Here is a 23,057-nt window from a genome sequence, read left to right on the forward strand (position 1 = left end):
TGCTTAATTCAAACCATTAAATTAATAGACTATTATATCGAAGTCTTTAACCATGATTGCTCTGAGTATTTCAAACATAGACTTCTTTCAAGGTTTCCTCCATGCCAATATCAAGAAAATAAAAAACACTTTTAGCAAGGTAATGGAAATCACATGGGATATGTTTCTCTCAGTTGTTCCATTTATTCTTACCTTCATGGGAAGTTTTTGGCATAAAAATGAATGCTTACCCATTACTGTCAAGTACCTGTCTTATTGCTGCATGCTTTTGTTGTAAATCACAAGTATCTTCCTTTAAAACTGCTTGCGTGTCTAATGATAATATCTTACCAAACAACTAAAACATGGAAAGTTTAACTGGAGATGAAAGAGAGTCAGAGGCCAATAAATCCAATGCATAGACAATTTCAAAACCAATGAGTTCAATTTCAGAGACTCCTTTAGTATGAAAATTTATTAAAAAAAAAAAAAGCAATAACATCACAGGAATCTTAGGAGACAAAATGAGTAAGACTCACAAATTCCGTGGCCTAGAATTCCCCAGGTCAAAGATCAAAGCCAAGGGGAAACTTTATAGAAAAACTAGAGTTTCAGGGAACTGTCACCAGGGGCAATGAATAAGTTACAGCACATCTTTAACTTCCAGGTAAGTATTCTCAATGTTAAATCAAAGAAACAAACAAACAAAAAAAATGGGTACAAGCTAAGGTTTGTCTTCTGTGTAATACTTGGCCTTTCTCTTCCGGCATCATGCTTAGCTTCACTGGCTATGGACCACCTTCTGAAAGCACTACTACATAGAATTGGGAAAGACTATTTTGAGGCTCCTTCTGTGGAACGGTCAAGGAGTGACATCTACGTAGAGGAAATAGTTCAATATTAATTTAAATCCTACTAAGAATTTGAAGAGCATTTTACTTGGCCAACAGAATATTTTTGATGTTGAATGGACATCTGGGTATTTGCATTTGAAGATATTACCTTATTAATCAGGATCTTCCTGGATACAGAGGCAATTTTCTCTAATTTGGTGACTATATTTCCTAACACTCAAGACAGACACTAATTTTATATTGGATACATAAATGAAATAATGAATAAAGGAATGAATGAGTCAATCAATTGATCATTCAACACATCAAGGAACCATCAAAGCTGATACATCTTCCTAAATTTATGCTCACTGATTTTTGGCTGAATACAATTTTTTAGTGGGATTTGAATTCTAAAATTTAATGTCAAAGCTAAATGACAGCAAAAGAAAGAGAAAAAGATATGACCTTTACATACTTGGGAAATGAAGTGAATAGTGGAAGCAGATACTAATTGATTTGGGATGGCAATTAGAATAATCTTAGTAAATAAGGAATGTCAGTAAGGAAAACGCTGAATTAGGACCTCAGGAAAACAAAATATGCCTTTAGAGTTCTCCCTGTCTATCAACAGCCCTCCTATATGGTACCCGTTTGTGTCCCTGGTGCTCCTTTTCTGATCCAGCATTCTGCTTATGGCCTGGAAAAGGAGTGCAAGATGCCCAAGTGCTTGAGCCCCTGCACCTATGTAGGAGACTGGAAAGAAGCTTCCGGCTTTTGGTTTTGGATTGGCTCAGCTCTGGCCATTGCAGCCATTTGAGGAATGAACCAGCAGATGGAAGATCTTTCTGTCTGTAACTCTACCTCACAAATAAATAACAAAATCTTAAAAAACAGGAAGAGTAAGTTCTAGGGTAAACAGCACAGTGGGTGACAATAGTTTAGCATAATACATTATATGCATGGAGCACTAGAAGAGAGGAGCTTAAGGGAACCAAACATTAAAAAAAAAAAAAAAAAGAAATGGAAATGCTATTTACCCTGATTTGATCAGTATATATATAGTATATATGGGACAAAATACCACATTGCATGTTATAAATACGTACAATTATAAGTACATAAAAATTCAATTAAAAACCCTCTGTATTAAAAAATGTTATTCTCATAAATTGTCATTTGGAAATAAAACATCCAAAATCACAACTTATAGTGAGATAAGGTAATATGCAATATACACCTCATTTATTACATTGTCAAATAACTACATGGCAAAAGAAGTTTTCTCTGTCAACACAGAAACAGCAGAGATAAGAGACTGGTACATGATTTATTTTTATTTAAACAGCCATGTGGCCTAACTGGCATATTTTCAGGACAGTAAGTAAATGTTGAAAATGTCAGAATTCCAGAGACTCAAGCTTACTATGAAAATACGTGGGGGCCAGTGTTGTGGTACAGAAGGTTAAGCTGTGGCCTGCAGTACCAGGATCCCACATGGGCACTGGTTCAAGTCCTACATATTCCACTTCCAATCCAGCTCCCTGCTAATGTGCCTGGGAAAGCAGCAGAAGACAACCCAAGCCCTTGGGCCCCTGCCACCTACATGAGACACTGGAAGAAGCTTCTGGCTCCTGGCCTTGATTTGACCCATCCCCAACCATTGCAGCCATTTTGGGGGCATATCAGTGGATTGAAGATCCCCCCCACCTTTTGATTAAATAATAAATCTTAAAAAAAAGAGGAGAAAAGTCTTTGCTCTCAGAATTTACATTCTAGTTGGAAAAGGCAAGTTCAACAAAATCACTTATAAGAAAAAAAAAAAAAAAAAAAAAAAAAAAACTCCAGATAATGAAAAGTAAAATTTAGAGAATTAAAATCATGTGGTATGACAGAAAATATGGGTGGCTATTTATACTGATCATGAAAAGCCTATCTGAGTTTATCACTTTTAGACTGAAGTCTAAATCACAAAAAAAGGCAGATAGCAAGAGCAAAGACTTCCAAGAATGGTAACAGCTCAAGTAAAGGTCTTCATAGAGAAACAGGTTGGTTTGGTTTTTATAAGATGTACTTATTTATTTGAAAATCAGAGTTGCCAAGAGAGATGGAGAGACAGAGATCTTCCATCTACTGGTTCATTCCTTGGATAGCCACAGGGTGAGCCAGGCCGAAGTCAGAGCCAGGAGCTTCTTTCAGGTCCCCTTTGTAGGTGGCAGGGGCCCAAACACTTGGGTTATCTTCCATTGCTTTTCCCAGACCATTAGCATGGAGCTGGATCAGAAGTGGAGCAGCCAGGACTCAAAACAGCAACCATATTGGATACTGGCATTGCAGGCAGCAGCTTTACCAGCTATGCCACAATTGTCGGCCCTGAGAAGCGGGTTGTCATATGGAGAAAAAGACAGATAATGTGGAATGGCTACCTTATGATGTGAGAGGAGGAAAATTACACAAAATAAGCATGATAAAGAAATAACAGGGAAGCATCACATAGGGTCATATATCAAAATAAGAAGCATAGATCTGATTTTCTGAGCAGTGAGACACTACTTGGAGGTTTTAAGCCTATTTGTATGATATTCAGTTCTTTTAACTTTTGTTTTTTTAATTTTTAGCTGATACATAAAAGCTATATATTTATTCATAGAGTATTGTGTGATATCTCAATACATATAATGTTATATTATGTTCAAATCAGGGTAAACATTCATCTCTTCAAATATTTATTATTTTCTCTATGGAGAAAAATATTTAAAAACTATGTCTATATTCACTTACTATTTAACAGAATACCAGAACATATTCCTTCCATGTAACTAGAATCGGTAGGTAACCAATCTCATCCCATCTCTCCCTAACTTGTAATTTTCCTAGCCTGTGTTAACCACCTTTCTACTCTCAACCTCTATGAAACCAACTTCTTTTTAGATTCCACATATCAACATGAGTGACATTCTGCAGTACTTGTTTTCTGTTCTTCACTTATTTCGTTAGGATAATCATGTCCAATTCCATTCATGTCCTGGTAAATTACAGAACTTCATACTTTGATTTCTGAGGTAAAATTTTGCTTTGGCTTCCATATGAAGAATGGTTTACAATGGAACAACACTGGAGAGGAAATTCCAGAGTGTTAGCCATGGTAGACATCTACCAGAATAGTAATAGAAGTAATGGATAGGGGCTGGTGCCATGGCACACTAGATTAATCCTCCGTCTGCAGTGCTGGCATCCCATATGGGCGCCGGTTCTAGTCCTGGCTGCTCCTCTTCCAGAAAGCTCTCTGCTGTGGCCTGGGAAAAGAGTGTGGGATGGCCTCAGTGCTTGGGGCCCTGCACCTGCGTTGGAGACCTGGAAGAAGCTCCTGGCTCTTGGATTTGGATTGGTGCAGCTCCAGCCATTGTGGCCATTTTGGGAGTGAACCAATGGAAGGAAGACTTTTCTCTCTGTCTCTCTCTCACTGTCTGCAACTCTACCTGTCAAATAAATAAATAAAATCTTAAAAAAAAGGAATTAATGGATAGAAGTGCAGGGATTTATGACAAGATGTGCAAGGTGCATCAAGACCAGAAAATGAACTAAAAGTGAAGGAGTAATCAAGTCAACTTTTTTAGGAAGAGAAAGCAATCAAGAATAACCCTTGTATATTTGGCTTGGGCAAGGGGGTCAGTGGTACTTTTGTTTGCTGAGACAAGGAAAATTTGAGAGGAAGAGGTTTACAGAGGTAGAAGAAAATCAAGAGTTCTGTCTTGTGTACATATTAATTGCCTATTAAATACCTGTGTATAGATGTCACATTGAAGAAATAATTCAGAGGATCAGGAGAAAGATTTTCAAACTGGAGATAGAAATCCAGGAGTTACTGACAGAGATATCCTGTTAAAACATGTTTGTTGAAGCATTTAAACATATGAAATGAAACAGGAAAAGATGATCCAGGGCAGAGCAACAGGGCACTGTAACCTTTCAAATGTCAGCAAGGAAGAATAGCAAGACATACTGTGCAAGAGTAGTTGGTAAGATAGCAGGAAAATGAGGAAACATGGTGTGACAAAAACTAAGAAAATATGTTTCAACAGGAATGTATGGTCAGCTGCAGAGACAAGAGCTTAGAATCAGAAAGATGGAGCTCCTGGACAAGCTGGATAAATGCAGTCTTAGTGGGTGGTGAGCACTGGGGAGGGTTGAGGAAGGTGTGCAAGGTAAGTAAATGAGGACAATACCTACAGACAAGTTAAAAGAAAAGGAACTGTGAAAAGAACTAGAAAACTGGGGCAGTATGTTGCACAAGATTTGAGATCAAAAGAAGAGTTTTTAAAGAAAAAAGATAGAGAACCTGTGGAAGCCCAATGCCCTCATCAAGATTCCTGAAATTCCTGAAAGGAGGCACTGGTGATGTAAGTGTGTGTTACTATGTATATGCTGGGGCAGGGGCAGCAAAAGGCTTAGGAATGCTTACTTTAAAATGGTTACCCCTGCCTGTGAGGTATCAACCTCATGTGTACCATGTCTGCTATCTACAACACTAACTTGTGTAGTATTCTGCAGGGCAGTTCTCGATCAGCATTCAGGGTGGATAAACATTACTTTAAGATTTGAGGAAGATCCATACTATACATAGTATAGTAAAAAAAAAAAAACAGGAAAATTGTTGCTTAAATATTTCCATTCTAAAACATACTTTCAGTTCTCCTTCCATAAGATAGTGTTTTGTTCTCCACAACATCCAGTCTTCTGCTGTCTAATTTTTCTCGCCTCCTTCTACTGGTAGTGGAAATCAATTGTACAGGGAAACTTTCTTTTTTATTATTTTTTCTCAAAAGATGAGGGTGAAATAATGAGAGAAAACTAATTTAAGTAAAAATGATACTTGTGTACCGCACACTAAGGGCAACAACATAGACACGGTGCAAAGAACAAGCAAATTAGAAAAACAGCAATGCATCTTAATACTCACCTGTGCAAGAAAAATCATCCACACGAATGTATCCTGGGACACAGTCACAGCGGTATAATCCAGGCAGGTTGATACACACAGTATTGGCATGACAGTAATGCATCTTTGCAGCACACTCATCAATATCTGAAGGAGATAAAAAGAAGCAATAGCATGCTGAGTTGAATGACTGGACCACAGTGTAATTACCTTGCAATGAGATTACAAAAGGTGAATGCTCACTGAAGTCAAGAGAAAAAGTAAGACACATTATACAAAAGCTTAAGTACTAATTCAGCTGGTGTGTTAGATCCCATCCTGAACTTAAAGTATGTATAGAAAAATGCATAATGAGACACAATAGTTAAAAATCCAAGAAATATGAAGGAGACTCTGTTTAAAGGTCTGAAAACAAGGAGTTCAGTCTCTACTGATTTTATATAAATTAATATTTATGGACATTCACAGTACACAATGCAGCTTTTATTAGATCAAGAGAATTTAGCCCCTCCCTGCTTGTGGGTCTTACTAAGAGATGCCTTAATCCATCTGTTAGAAAATCATGGTGTAGCCAGTTTCTTCCATGATGTACTGTGAATACCAACACTAGCTGCTATCTGATACAAATTAATATCTTTCATCTCTTGACCTGAGAATCTACCCTATGTGATAGACTCATGGGTTGATTCAACAAAAGATTATTCTCTTTGGGATGGATGTCAGAGTATCATCTGCTTTATCACTGAAATTCATGTTATGTATTAAAATAACCTAAAACCTTAAGTACAGAGTTTAGTATTTTCTGGAAGTCATATTCTCAAAAATAATTTGTGTTCATTTTACTTGGACTGCTTATGTGTTATAGTTAGAGACAGAGGAGAATATGAGTATAGGATGGGAATCGGAGACCAAAAAATGGTGAACTCTAGTTCTGTGTCCACTTAGGAGTCCCAGTATCTTCATAAGTTTGTAATAACTGTTAGTTACAAACCTGATATTTTCTATCTTTACATGCATTACCTAATTTAACCCACATTCAAATTATAAAACTACCTTAATTTTAAAGTTTAGGAAATTGAGGCCCAGAGAATTTGAATATCTGGCTCAAAGTCATTTTGTTAAAATGTGCTAGATTTCATTCTCTATTCACAATGATTTACTTCATGAAACATCATGAAAATGATGATTAGTCAAGTACAATGTTTGCATTAAGGTAATCATTAGAGTTCTACTACCATTCATGTATAGAAACTAAGACTAGGAATGCCTATACTGACTCACAAGAAAGCTTATTTATCCTCTATTTTTTAAAGTAGGTTGATTTGTTTCCTAATAAAACAACCTGAAATAACACCAGACTCTTTTTGGTGCTAAAAATCTGTCAGCCTATATATAAAAGTTATTGTTGGGTAATTGAGGTCTTAGAATCAAATCCCACAGTTATCAACCCTTCCATAACTAAGATATAAGAACAAAACACTAGAAACTAGTGAAGTAATTCAGGCAATCAACAACTCCCCACATACCAGTCTCCATCTCAGAGACTGCTTCCTGTGGAAGCCAACCAGCAGCAAGTGTCCTGATAGAGGCAAGGAATGATTACATCCAGGGCACCAGAACCCATTAGTAGAAACTAGGAGATGGAGTCACAGAGTAGCATTAACATTTTGTAAGTGATTTATTTATGGTTGATGATAATGCTTTGGGGATGGCTGTGGGTAGACAGAAAAATAAACCCCTGGAAGTGCCAAGTTGAGAACACCAAGAGAAGCTGGATATTGGAGGCACTTGGTTGACATTAATGTTGTTTATTAAATGTAAGTTTTTCTACTTCTAGACACACAATACAATTGTACTTCCACATGCTATTCTAATGGAAACATGGCTATAAGACTGAACATGAATCTAAATGAAGTTCATCACTTCCAGGTGGAACGACCAGGGCCAGCACCTGGATCACCATATTTTTTTTGTTCCTGTCTTAGAAATTATGGAAGCAGAGATGGAGATTTTCAGCCTGGGTCCCTGGGTAAGGAATGGGCCACCAATCAAGCATGAGATAGAAATATTCCCTTGACTTGAGCCATTGGGCACCCATGACTGGTACTGAGAGCAACTGTGATGGGCATCTCAAAGAATACCATTAAGCTCGATCTTGAAATAAAAATAGGAATTCACTAGGGAGAGAACAAAGGTAAGGAAATGGAAGAGCAACTGTAAAGACTAAAGTTTTTTATCTCTGTACAGTTAGGAATGGAGAAAATCATTTAATCATGAACTTTCATTGAACATTAATTAGCCCTTACTGAGTCCTGGACTTCACAACCCAGCAAGACATTGGATGAAGTTTGTTTTAAGTTCTAGCAAAGATGTGAGATCTCTTAATAGGAGGATTTGATCTACTGTTAGAGGGTCTCTATGGAAGTTATATTTCCTCTGAAACCTGAAACAAATGAAACAGATGAAGGGTACAGAAACAACATACTAGACAAAGGAAAATATTTGAGAAAGCTTAGTCACATGAAGGAGTTTTGCCTCTTTGAAATGAAACTGGAAAGAAAGGTCCAGGCCACATCCTGCTGGGCCTTGTAGACTGGGTGAGGGAAACTGGACTTTATTCAGGGTCATGACACAATCAAATTTCAGTTTTTAAAATATCACTCCAACTGCAGTGAAGTGAGTTGATTGCAGTAGGGCAGAGTGAAAGCTAAATAATGCTGGCATTTTACTCACAGAGATAGTCATATTGAACCCCATCTCACTCTGCTAGGATACCCAGACATTCTTTAAGATGAGAAACTAGCAAGGGCTTGCCTTAAAGGCACTTCAATCTTTAGCCCAAGGGCCACAGTTGCCAATCAGGCTGCTGACTGCAATGAATGTTTCCCCGTCATGGACCCTTGTCAACTCCTCTAGGAGGAAACTTTGGCTCATTTCCCTTAGGTTACTACATAACTTCTGAGAGGTCTCTGCCTCATCTAGCTTTGAAGGATCTACTTGGCCATAACAAACTTATTTTGATTCAAACTAGCCAAGGTACCCCATAATTTTTTAGGTTTCTAAGACTCTGAATAAAAATATTTTCAAAAAACAGATAAGGGAATGGTTACAAAACTCCATCTCTACTGTTAAGGAACAGTTTTTTTTTTTCTTTTCCACACTATTTGTTGAAATCTTTACTTTATGTAGAGTTAATCTTATGTGCATAAAGTTAATTGAAAATATATCTTAATACAAAATAAGAATGGGAATGGAAGAGGGAGGAGAAAGAAGGGTTGGGAGTGTGTGTGGGAGGGAGGATAGGGTGAGAAGAATCACTATGTTTCTGAAGTCTGTATACCTTAACTAAAAGGTTTCTAGGCTAAAAAATAAAAACTCCACTGAGAAATCATCACACAGATTTAATCCAGCCTTTGCTCTCTATAAGTCATCCAGGACCCCATCACTATATTCATTTCAGTTGATACTAATGATAATTTCAGCTCTTGCATATCTAATAATTTCCTGGTCACAGTCAAGGAAAAAACAAAAAGTTGAAAAATGTCCCAGAAAATTAAACTGTCACAATCTTATCTTAGTTGTTTATCCCTTTTCATATAACCACATGATATAAAATCTATCTTGTAATATAAGTGGTGGGGAAGGAAGGAAAAAAATAGTTTAAATAGTTTTATTTATCCAGCTGAGGCTCTTGAGACCAGAAGATGCAAGAAAGAAATGAATTGGCAAATTCCACGGTTCTAGGATGGGGAATGGAAATGAAGTGGTGACATGTTTGCCACCCTCAGGAAAGACATAAGTGAACAGACACTTTCTGTTGGGCTCAAGAGTGCTTCACAAGCACATCTTACTATAAAGAGAATTAAAACACAATTAACATCTTCAGAGAGTGAGGATATCCTGAGAAAACAATCTTGACAAATATCCAACCAAGACTTTAAAATAAGCCCGGAACAATGCAATTTTTGTTCACAGGCAAAAGGATCAAAAGGCAATAGATAATTACCAAAAAAAAAAAAAAGTCCCTAATAAAATAATTAACCCGCATTAAGAGAGAGAAATTGAGTGGACTCCAAACAACAAGGATTCTAGCTGCCTGAAGTATAGTCTGATCTCTTTCCAAGTGGTGAAGGTACTTGAAGCAAATCTGCTGGGCAATGTGATACTCTCTCCTAATGTTATATTCTCCAAAAGCCAGAAGGCAAGAAAAAGCTAAGACTGAGGTTGAACTTCAAGATGGATATTGGATGCATTTAAGTCCAGGCTAAAGATGAATGCCTGAATCAGTCCAGAAAGTTTTATAGGAAGAACTACAGTTAAATTGACAGCTACTGGAAGGATGAATAGATTTCAAATGCACACTCTCAGGCACAGGATGATACCAAGATGAGTAACAGGCTGAAAGTAAAATACGTCACAGGGTAAAACTAGGGCCAATCCCCGGGACCTGGTAAATAGTAAATGTCTGCCATTTTTGTGCATCAGACACTATACTAGGTACTCTGCATGGGACATCTTATCATTCTATTTATTCCTCTTGATATTCTAAAAGGCAAGTACCCCAACACCATGATGAAGAAACTAAGGCTCAGACATTGTTAGGTCACTTACCCAAGGCACAAAATCAGCAGAAAAACCTGGGTTTGAACCTAATCAATCTGACTCTAAATTTGGCATTGTTTCTCCTGTGCAACTTCTAACATTCAATAATTTTTCAATACTATGATTATGGCAAATATATCTAATGTTATCACAATGTGAATGGAAGCAAACAGTTCTCCAAATTCTATGCCAACATGCAACGCTCTTCAGGACATTTGTTCTGGTGTTTCACTCTCTGCTAAAGTGACAATGCTGCCTCATGCATCACCACTTCCCTGGCTCTTTTAAATCAAATTCTAACATTTTCACACTTTAAGCTCCAGTGACCCCAAATCTCAAAACAGGCAGCAGCATTCTGTTCCCAGCTGTAACCCACAGCTTGATAAAACCTCTACTTGGACTGCTTATGACTATTAAGTACATTCCATAGGATTATAAGCTAGTGACAAAAAGTCCTGGGTTCTTTTTAAACTAAATATTTTAAGAGAAATCTATAAACCCCACTGCAACATATTTCAAATTGAGTATACAGGGACACAACAATTGTGATTCAGTCATATAAACTGCTTGTTGCCTTTGAAATATTAGAATTAATCTTCTGGTGGCCTGTTGAAGTAATAAAAGTATGTATGATTTATGTCTCCAGGATGCTGAAGTAGTATATTTTGTCTTTAGAAAGGCATACTATAGACTTAAAATGAAAACTGATGTGTCATAATGATTTTTTACATAGTATCAGCCTCCATTTGCATAAGAGTTCAGAGCAAATACAAACCTAAATTTGATACCACTGTCATTAGAGTTCAAGTTCTTGGTAGTATATAAAAGCAGATTCAAGAAATTTCCTTAATAATTTTATGTGATCTACCTAGACTTGTTACTTAAGGATTTAATAGATAAAGACAATGCAGGGAGGTTTGGACCCAGGAAAATAAAAAAGAAATTTTGTATCCCACATGATTTTATATCATGTGTAAAAAGAAAACAGAAATGAAAGAAAACCAATGTTTGTTGAGGCTATGCTCCGTGTCAAGAACTGTGTGCATTTCATCTCACTACTCCCTCAACAAATTCCATGTTATTCTATGGAGCATCCTTTTTCCACCATGACTACTGGTCCAAGAAGACTGGATAGACTGTCAAGGACCAAGTTCCAGTTTTGCTTATTACACTAGTTGAAAGTGGTACTGACCAAGTCACTTTTTTTTTTATTATTATTAGACCTTGGTTTTCCCATCTATAAAATGAAGGAGTTGGTCTGTAGAGGATTTAAAGACACACTAGTCCTTAAGTTCTTGACATATTCAGGTATTTTTGTCCATGCTTCATAAACATAGATTCTCTAGTTCTGCCACCTTCTATTGCATGAGCAGGTTGAAGATGTTCCATATCCCTTTCCCAAGACAGAGGTCCTGGAAAACACTATTAAGATGATCTAAGCCCTCACATTCTTCCTTGATACTTGTGTCACCTAAGCTGGCATCTCCCCTTAAAGCTAAAAGCAGCTAGGATGATTGACTAGATCCTGAAAAAGGCACAGCTTTAGGTAAGTTTTCTAGAGACTAGTATGATTACTTGCAGAGGGATTTCCTCTGACTACGCAGAAATCATGAACATAAAAACATGGTGATGGGCCGGCGCGGTGGCTCAATAGGCTAATCCTTCGCCTTGCGGCGCCGGCACACCGGGTTCTAGTCCCGGTTGGGGCACCGATCCTGTCCTGGTTGCCCCTCTTCCAGGCCAGCTCTCTGCTATGGCCAGGGAGTGCAGTAGAGGATGGCCCAAGTTCTTGGGCCCTGCACCCCATGGGAGACCAGGATAAGCACCTGGCTCCTGCCATCGGAACAGCGCGGTGCACCGGCCACAGCGCGCCGGCTACGGCGGCCATTGGAGGGTGAACCAACGGCAAAAAGGAAGACCTTTCTCTCTGTCTCTCTCTTTCACTGTCCACTCTGCCTGTCAAAAAATTTTAAAAATAAATAAATAAATAAATAAAAACAAAAAACATGGTGATGGTGGCCAGTTTCTTGGTGTATTAGAACTATCAAGACATTCCTATGATGTCATACTAGGTATTTTTATTTTAAAGTTTGGGCCTATGTGATCTCTAATTTGAACCTGTAAAACTCCAGTGAGGTTTGAGGGCAAAATAATGCTCTTTATGATACTATAATTATGGATATCTGACATTATACCTTTGTCCAGACCCACAGAATGCACAGTACCAAGAACAAATCCTCATATAAACTATGGACTTCGGGTGATTATGACATGTCAATGTAGATTCATCAGGTATAACAACTGTACCACTGTAGTTATGAATGTTGGTAATGAGATGCATGGGTCCAGGAGGTAGATGGGAAATCTCTGTACCTTCAATTTTACTGTAAACACAGAGCTTTTCTTAAAAAATAAGAATTTTTAAAATAAAAATTAAAAATCCAGGGAGACAAGATGTGGACTATTATCTACTTTTTCAAATAAGAAAATGGAGGTCATTAAGAAAAGCTATGACTTTCTCAAAGGTACACAGTTAATCACTGCACCAGTGAGAGAATCAAGGTCTTCTAATTATGGAATAATTGCTTTATTCAATGTCCATGTTTTTCTATATTTATAATTCTCAAATCAAGGGAAGAAAAACAAAATAGCTATAGAATCTATAAATATCAACAAAATGGCTATATAATCCAGTTAGACTATATATGCAAAATACATTTCTTTCACAAAGAAATAAGGTTTTTCTTCTTTTCCTTAAAATATAACACTCTAACCCTCCCTCAACCACCTCCTCTCCATTTGTCTCTCAAAGAACAAATGGTCCACTCAAACAAGGGAAAAAGCACAGTTCAAAGTCAATGATAAATGAAAAGCTACACTTTACCTCAGTGGTGGGAAAACAATAGGGATAGTGTAGACTATGGAAAACTGAAGCTCTAGTCAAGCATTGACATGAAGGAATAAGAAGAAACATTATTTATATAGCACTTACTATATATTGGACAAAGTTTTAAGTTTTTTACATGTATTAACTCATTTTATACAACCTTATGAGGTACATATTAGAATCAGATTCACTTTAAAGATGAGGAGTTAGAGGCATGGAAAAAAGTATAGTAAATTGTCTAAGATCACATAGCCAGGGAGTGTACTTTCCCTGGCAGGATATAACTCAGGGAGCCTAGCTTCAGAGTCTATATTCTTCACCCTATATGATTTCCACTCAAGAAATATGGGCTAGATCTCTGATGTTTGTGGGGAAGCTGGAAATACTGGCATTATTATTTTCATTTTTATTTGAAAGGTAGAGAGTGACAGATATACACAAAAACACATGCATGCATACACACACAGAGAGAGAGAGGAGAGAGGAGAGAGGAGAGAGGAGAGAGGAGAGAGGAGAGAGGAGAGAGGAGAGAGAGAGAGAGAGAGAGAGAGAGAGAAGACAGAATCTTCCATCTGCTGATTTATTTGCCAAATGTACACCAATAGCCAGAGCTGGGTCAGGCTTAAGCCAGGAACCTGGAACTCTATCAGTCTCCCCTGTGGTTGGTAGGGACCCAAGTATTTGCGAGCTATCACCTGCTGCCACCCAGGATGCACATTATCAGGAAGCAGGATCAGAAGCAAAGCAGCCAGGACTCAAACCAGGCACTTTGATTTAAGATGCAAGCATCCCAGATTGTGACTCAACCACTCTGTCAAATGCCAGATAATTAATATTTAATTATTTTGTTAAATACTGACTTCATTTTTTCTACAAATGCTCTGAGTCAAGCCAAACAGGTTCAACCCATGAATGTCTGTGCATGTTATCACAAGATATGTTATTGGGCTGAGAAGGAAACAGAGGGCCAGCGCCATGGCTTAACAGGCTAATCCTCCGCCTTGCAGCGCTAGCACACGGGGTTCTAGTCCCAGTCGGGGTGCCGGATTCTATCCCGGTTGCCCCTCTTCCAGGCCAGCTCTCTGCTATGGCCCGGGGAAGGCAGTGGAGGATGGCCCAAGTCCTTGGGCCCTGCACCTCATGGGAGACCAGGATAAGCACCTGGCTCCTGGTTTCGGATCAGCGCGATGCGCCGGCTGCAGCAGCCATTGGAGGGTGAACCAACGGCAAAAAGGAAGACCTTTCTCTCTGTCTCTCTCTCACTATCCACTCTGCCTGTCAAAAAAAAAAAAAAAAGAAGGAAACAAAGATAGAAGAGAAAAATGAAAGGGAGCAAGAGTCTATGGAAAGGAAGAATGAAAAGAATACAGAGAGCAAAGAAGTGGAGGGGAGGCAAAGAAAGGAAGGAGAAGAAAAAGGAAGGGAAAGGAGAAATGACATGACAGCTTTGGGAGATGCCTAGTTAACTGCTGTAGACTGAATAGTGTCCCCTCAAATTCATATGTTGAAGCTCTAAATTCCAACATGATGGTACATGGAGAAAGTCTTTTGGGAGGTAATTAGGTTAGATGAGGCCAGGAGGGTGGAAGTTTTCATGATATGAAGTAGTAACCTTATAAGAAGAGATATCAAGGGCCAGCGTTATGGTGTAACAGGTAAAGCTACTGCCTGCAGTGCCAGCATCCTATATGGGTACAGTTGGAGACCTGGCTGCTCTGCTTCCAATCCAGCTCTCTGCTGCAAAAGCAGTAGAAGATGGGCCAACTCCTTGGGCCCTTGCACCTACATGGGAAGACCCGGAGGAAGCTCCTGGCTTCGGATTGGTGCAGCTCCGGCCATTGCGGCCAATTGGAGAGTGAACCAGCAGATAGAAGACTTTTCTCTCTCTCTGACTCTCTTCCTCTCTCTGTGTAACTCTGAATTTCAAATAAGTATATAAATCTTAAAAAAAGAGAGAGAGAGATACCCAAGAATTTGTTCTTGCTACCTCTCATCCATCTGAAGACAAGCATGTGATTATCTGCAAACCAGGAAGAGAGAAAGCCCTCACCAGATCTTTACCATGCTGGTACTCTGCTCTCATATTACCAAATTCCTGACTGTGAATTTTTTTTTTTCTTTAAGCTACTCAGTCTATAGTATTTTATTTTGACAACCTGAGTTGGCTAATATAATAACACTTTAAGATTCTCAGTTGCCTGGTGAAATGGATTTTTTACATCATCTTCTAAAATATACATCAAATAAACATGTTGCCTGCCAGGTCAAATATTTGCAGATTAAAAATTCAAATTACATTTTGGTCATCCTGTGATAGTAAAGAAGTCTTCTTAGACAAGGTTAAATGCACAATAATGTGCAAGTTAGATTGCTGAATTGCTGACATTTTTAAGGCATTTTCCATATAACGCTATGTCAGATATTTGGAAATTCATGCTAAGATGTTTTTTCCCTGCTGGGCTCAATTTCAAAATCAAATACTGTCATAAAGTAACATATCTTTCAGTGCCATTGGGAATCACAGCATATCAATTTTGAGCTGACATTGGAAAAGCATCATAAGACACTACACCATGACTTTTTTCTTAGGTTGGTATTTTTGACCTTCAAAAGGTTCCATAAGCTGCTGCTAAGTGTCTGCAAGGAAAGAAGCACAGAGTGAAAGGTGATTAATTCAGTCTTGGCCTCAGGCTGTACTGCAGCCTACCTGAATCTATCAGTGTCTGAACTCTACTTTCATTGATAGTACCAACAAAACCAGTGAGTGCTTCCAAAGGGGTCTAGAGTTTCCTTATGAGCTGTGATCTGCTTGGATTAATCAGTACTCTGACAAATTGAAACCTAAATTGTGTTTGTCCTTGCTACAACTAGGTAAAGCAAATCAGCAGTGTCAAGACTGCTGAATTCCACAAATAGTGAAGATTTCAAAGGTCAACAGTATAGGGTCTCTGCCTTCATAGAACATATGCTAACCCAGCAGAGAGGCAAGCAGGAACATGTGCCTTGTAAGTATGATCCAGTTCCTACTAGGGCAAGAGTAGGTTCATTTTAGTGAAGGAGGAGGTTGGAGAGAGTTTCATCCAGAAGATACTATTTTTGTTTTGAGTCTTTTTTTTTTTTTTTTTTTTTTTGGTGACAGGCAGAGTGGACAGTGACAGAGAGGGACAGAGAGAAAGGTCTTCCTTTACCGTTGGTTCACCCCCCAGTGTCCTCTGCGGCCAGTGCACTGCAGCCGGTGCACCACGCTGATCCAAAGCCAGGAGCCAGATGCTTCTCCTGGTCTCCCACGCGGGTGCAAGGCCTAAGTACTTGGGCCATCCTCCACTGCACTCCCAGGCCACAGCAGAGAGCTGGACTGGAAAAGGAGCAACTGGGATAGAATCCGACGCCCCGACTGGGACTAGAACCTGGGGTGCTGGCGCCGCAGGTGGAGGATTAGCCTATTGAGCCACAGCGCCAGCTATTTTGAGTCTTGAGAAGGCAAGAAACATACCTTCATAAAATGCTGATGGCCTTTCCTTATCATTTGATTCCATTAGATTGCTACTCTTTTGTTTTACAAAGATAAGTGAAAATGGGTCAAGAGTAGATGTAAAGGCTGAGCATAATACTACCAGTGATGTCATCTATGTCCTCTTTATCTCTGGTTGCATTCTTCATAACATTAGGCAGCATTTATTGATCACTACTTTGCACTAAGCATGCTTTTATGCACTTTGTGTATACTGACTCATTTCATCTTTACAAGAACCATATAGTTAAGTATTATTAGCATTTTTATATTTTGAGGATATCAGAGATTAACCAGTTGGAAGATGACTTCAGAGAATTTCAATCCCTGGCATCTATTCTATTCTGCTTCTGTATAAGGCCACCTTAGCTTCCTCCTTCTCAGTAAGAATGTCTATCTTCCTCAATTAATTAAACAGTAATTTATTTCACTTTCTTGCTCAAATTACTCATTCACGACTTTCCTCAATAGAATAAGGTGCACATGCTTTAGTTTTTTAAAAATAAATGATTTAGTGCTGCAGGTTTAGATCTGATTCCCTATAGAATCCAATTAACCAGTGATTAAACATCAGACTCTGAATTACACAAACAAGGTCCAGTGGACCTATGAGCAGATAGTTAATGAACACAACTTTGGTTCAATAAAACCATTTCCTGTTTTCCACAACCTGTATGATGAATGATGATCAGTCAAGGGCATTCAGGAAACTAAGCCATTCCTCCATATATTTCCCTAAGTGGAAAGATTCCATGGATAAAATAAGCTCCTTGAACTGAAATCAACTTTATCCCCAATTCTAAATTCTTGTGCATCTTACTGAATCTATGCAGCCTAATATGAAACCATGACACATTTAAGCTAGTCCTTATAAATCATTAAGTTAGGGGACTACGCAATATGATTATTAATAAAATACAAAAGGGGATAAATGGGGAAAAAAGAAAAATTTTAAACACAGAAACAATGACTCACAACTCACTTTCACTATAAATTCAATCTAAAAGTGAGAAGGAAAACACCATCCAAGAAGTTGGAAACAGAAGAAAATTTTGTACTAGTACAATACAATGTAAGTTGAACAATTTTTTCAAATGGAAGAACTCTTAAAAATAGGAATAGCTAGAATTATTTGATATTTTGTAAAGTGAAAGGTCTTCTTCTGCATCATTTACTCATTTAATCCTCACGATACCCTTTGAAGGAGGTATCTTTTTTAGCATCTCAAGTCTACAGAAAAGGAAACTGACATCTGGAGAAAGATTCCAACTTAAAGGGGTGAAAAATTTGGTACAAGAGTGGTGATTAAGGGATCTTCAATATTATGAAGGTCTGTAGATCTCAAAAGGGCCATGGTACATGAACAGTACATCATGGTATTAAAATTTCATAGCAGAGTAATGAGGTGAAAAACATTTAATGGATTCCTTAGGGAGACAATAGCGATAAAAGGTCAAGAAATAATGCACTCTACTGAATAACATGCAACTTGTTAGAAATGTATGGAAAACAGAATTAAGCAGAGCTGCTTTGGGAAAGTAGGAGCTCAGGCTTTCTACCTGTAGTTGGAATAAAGAGGCTAGAAAGAATAATCTACCTTTTGTCTATTGCAAATAATGCTGCAAAAACATGGCTGTACAAATATCTGTTCAGTTTCTGATTTCCATTCCTTTGTGTATACAAAAGGGAAAATATTTTGAAATCCTTGAATGCAACAGTTCTTCAGAAAGCTCATGGAAGCTCATTTTTTGCACAAAAGTAACTTTATATTTTAATTCAATATTCCATGAACTTTTAAAAAAGGATTCATTTGTTTATCTAATACTTCTTTATTTATTGAAGGGCAGAGTAACAGAGAGAGATATGGGGTGACAGAGAGATTGACCGATTGAGCTTCAAACTGTTCACTATCCAAATGGCCTCAACAGCCAGATTTGAGCCAGACTGAAGCCAGGAGGTCCATCTGGGTCCTCCACATGAGTGACAGTTGCAAGCACTTGGGCTAACTTCCTCTGCTTTCCCAGGTGCATTAGCAAGGACTTGTATTAGAAGCAAAATAGCCAATGCAAAAGTCCACTTAACCAGTTACAGCACAATGCCATCACCTCCATGAACATTTTGAAGTGCTTTCATATATTTAAAAACAGAATTGTTCAGTAATCGGATAATTCCATATTTAGGTTTCTGAGGAATCTTTGAACTATTTCCTATTGTGGTTCTACCATAGAGTAGAGGCTAAAGGTGGGGAGACACAGGCAGTAGCTGCTTAATGGATTCCCAGTTTCTGTTGTGGGTGAAAGGTTTTGGAAATAGATAGGGATGGTGGCTGCACAGCATTGCAAATGGAATTAGTACCTAAAATGGCAAGTTTTATGCTGCATATAATTTACCACAACTTGTAAAACTCAAGGCAATACACAGAAATCATTGATCCATAACTTTTAAATGGACAAATTACATAATATGTAAATTATAACCTCAGTAAAGCTGTCTAAAATTAATGGAGACCAATCCCAATTCTACTTCTCCCTTCTGAGCAGCTGTGAGCTGCTAGATAAAAAAAAATACAGTTAGAAAGAAAAAGTATGACAAATCTTAGTCCAAGCCTTTACTTTGATTCTTCTTAGTTGTCACTCTGAGAAAGTTACTTAGTGTTCCTGAGCTTGGGTTTCCACATCTGTTCTGAAAAGAAAGTAATCTAGTGGGAATAACACACAGGAAGACATCTCTCACAGTGTCTTAGTCCTCACTAACTGTCCTAAGCAGACTTCTACCTTTTGTTGTTCAACAAAGCCATTCTTGACAGGCTGCCAGCCCTTGCTCTGCTCTTTGACCAGCCTTGGGGACCTCAGCAAAAGCCAGTGTCTCTTCAGGTTAGTGTCCTCCTGTGTAAGTACTCACCCTGAACCATTCACTGGGTCAATAAAAGCCCCTTCACACAAAATTAGCTGAGAAAGGCATTCTCTTGCTCCTCACTATGAAGTTCCCCAAGGTGACAACAGGACTGCTACCTCCTGCTCCTGCAAACTTGCTTTTTCTTTTCACCTCAATGGGACCAGCTGTGCTATTTCTCAGAGGACAGGGTGACATGACAATTGATATGCATGGGCTGTGTGTGTGTGAGAGAGAGTGTTATTTAATGTCTTTGCCCTACATACTGTGAAAGAAATTAAACATCTTAAGTTTAAAAACTTAGAATTTATGCTTTCTGAGAGCCTTCTCTACAAGTGAAAAAAATAAAAGGGAAGAATTGGTAAAGATGAATTAGTCTTCCTAGTTTAGTAAATGATTGAATATTTTAGAAAAATAAATTTTAAATGTACATTATATCATAATGTATTTTATATGATGCATTATATAACAATATCTTCTGGAGGTTAAAAAGATACTGAGATCCCTTCTTTCAGAATATGCCTAAGAGTTGCAAAAAATGCAGAATATTAGAATACTATATCTATAGTATTTATATAGCATATATATAAAGCGACGGAGATGGAATTAGGTGATATTTATTATCAAATGCTGATTTAAAGAATATTGCTGGAGGGGCCAGCACTGCAGCATAGTGGGTAAAGCGACTGCCTACAGTGCCAGCAACCCATATAGGAGCTGGTTCAAGACCCAGCTGCTCCACTTCAAATCCAGCTCTCTGCTATGGCCTGGAAAAGCAGAAGATGGCCCAAGTCCTCCCTGCACCACCATGGCTTCAAAGAAGCTCTTGGCTCCTGGCTTCAGAGCAACACAGCTCCAGCCATTGCAGCCAGTTGGGGAGTGAACCAGCAGATGGAAGGCCTCTCTCTCTCTCTCTTTCTCTGCCTCTCCTTCTCTCTCTGTGTAATTCAAACTTTCAAATAAATAAGTAAATCTTTTTAAAAAAGAATATTACTGGAGCAAAAGCTGGAGGAAGACAATAAGAGTTCACCTTTCAAGATCAGTCTCATTCACAATAGCTACAAAAAAAAACCCACTTAAATATCTTGGAATAAATTTAACTAACAATGTGAAATATCTCTACAATGAAAATTATAAAATGCTAAAGAAAGAAATAGAAGAAGAAACTAAAGAAATGGAAATATCTTCCATGTCCATGGATTGGAAGAATTAACATAATCAAAATGTCAATATAAACCAAAGCAATTTATAGATTCAATGTGATCCCATTCAAAATATTAAGACATTCTTCACAGATCTGGAAAAAAATGCTAAACTTCATATGGAAACACAAGAGACCCCAAATAGCTACAGAAATATTAAACAACAAAAACAATGCTTAAGCCATCACAATACTAGACTTCAAGACATACTACAGGGCAGTTATAATCAAATCATCCTGGTACTGGCTCAACAATAGACACAAAGACCAACAGACAGAATAAAAAACCCAGAAATTAATCCACACATCTTCAACTAACTAATTTTTGACAAACAAACGGAAATCAATTCCTGTAGAACAGCCTTCGTCAACAAATTGTGCTGGGAAAATTGGACCTCCATGCAGAAATAGGAAACAAGATGACTACCTTACACCTTATATAAAATCAGTTCAAAATGGACCATGGATCTAAATCTACAACCTGATAGCATCAAATTACTAGAGAAAAACATAGAAACTTTGCAAGATATTTCAGAAGTGAAGACATCTTGGAAAAGACCCCAAGAGCACAGGCAATTAAAGCAAAAATAGATGAATGGGATTACATCAAGCTAAGATTCTTTTACACTGCAAAGGAAACACTCAACAAAGTGAGAGGCAACTGACAGAATGAGATAAAGTATTTGCCAGTGACCTTAACAGTCATTCTTCAAAGGATGAATTTCAATTGGCCAACTGAAACTTGAAAAAATGCTCAGGATCATTAGCTATTAGGGAAATGCAAATAAAAATCACTGTAAGGTTTCACCTAACCCCAGTTAGAATGGCTATCATACAAAAATCAAAACAATAAATGCTGATGAGGATGTAGGGGAAAAGATACCCTAATCCACTGTTGGTGGATTAGACAGTATGGAAATTCCTGAGAGATCTGAAAAAGATTTATCATATGATCCAGCAATCCCACTCATGGGAATCTCCCCCAAAGGAAATGAAATCAGCATATGAAGTAGTTACTTGTACCCCCGTGTTTATTGCAGCTCAATTCACAATAGCTAAGATATGGAAACAACCCAGATGTCCATCAATTGATGACTAGATAAAGAAAATGTATACATACACTATGGAATACTACACAGCCATAATGAAATGAAAACCTGTCTTTTGCAACAAAATGGATACACTGTGGCATAGTGGGCAAAGCCTCTGTCTGTGGCGCCAACATCCTATGGGGCACTGGTTCTAGTCCCGGCTGCTTCTCTTCTGATCCAGCTCTCTGCTATGGCTTGGGAAAGCAGTGAAAGATAGCCAAAGTGCTTGTGCCACTGAACCCACGTGAGAGACCTGGAAGAAACTCCTGGCTCCTGGCTTCTGATCAGTCCAGCTCTGGCAGTTGCACCCATTTACAGAGTAAACCAGGGGATGGGAGACCTTTCTCTCTCTCTCTCTCTCTCTCTCTCTCTCTCTCTCTCTCTGTAACTCTAACTCTGAAATAAGTAAAATAAATAAAATATTTTTAAAAATAACTTAAAAGAGTTCAAGCCATGACAACTTTTTCTTTCTCCTCATACACTTATGCCCCTTGAGCACCTCTGCCCCTGGAGTTCCAGCTTCAAAGTAAAGATTCTTTTACCAAGTAATATCTCCAGGCCTCTCTCAAAAGTCCCACTAGAGACTTCCATTGTCTTGTGAGATATCGCTCTATGATTCAGGGTGGAGCTGGACAGGGTCTAGTAAGTGCTTTCATGATATACTACTGAGAGTGACATTATTTATCAAGGAGGTAAAGGGGACCTAAACAAGAAGTACTCTTACCTTTTGAAAGCACTTTGGAGAAAATACACACAGAAAAATGCAAGGAGGTAATGAGATACTCTATCTAGGATACACCATGACATGAGCTATTATAAAAGATGAATAAAGAGGCCAGCTGTGGCATAGTAGGCAAAGCCTCCGCCTACAGTGCCAGTATACTATAGAGGTGCCACTTCATGTCCTAGCTGCCTGTCTTCCAATGCAGCTCTCTGCTTCTAGCCTGGGAAACCAGTGGAAGATGGTCCAAGTTTTTGGGACCCTGCACCCACATGGGAGACCTGTAAAAAGTTCCTGGCTTCAGATTGGCCCAGTTCTGGCCTGTGTGGCCATTTTGGGAGTGAGCCAGCAAATGGAAGACCTTTCTCTCTGTCTCTTGCTCTTTCTCTCTATAACTCTGC

General features: G+C 38.4%; 1 protein-coding gene across 2 annotated transcripts in view; it reads right to left on the reverse strand.

Annotated features, from left to right (window-relative positions):
- NELL1 (neural EGFL like 1) overlaps window positions 1-23,057 on the reverse strand; it is a 1,044,338-nt gene that overhangs the window by 498,315 nt on the left and 522,966 nt on the right. For both annotated transcript variants that reach the window (XM_062198070.1, XM_062198069.1), the window contains one exon: window positions 5,773-5,898. In XM_062198070.1, coding sequence (XP_062054054.1) covers window positions 5,773-5,898 — 126 coding nt within the window. The remainder of the gene's footprint in view (window positions 1-5,772; window positions 5,899-23,057) is intronic.

This window comes from Lepus europaeus, chromosome 7 (assembly GCF_033115175.1).
Source record: "Lepus europaeus isolate LE1 chromosome 7, mLepTim1.pri, whole genome shotgun sequence".
Taxonomy (NCBI): Eukaryota; Metazoa; Chordata; class Mammalia; order Lagomorpha; family Leporidae; genus Lepus; species Lepus europaeus.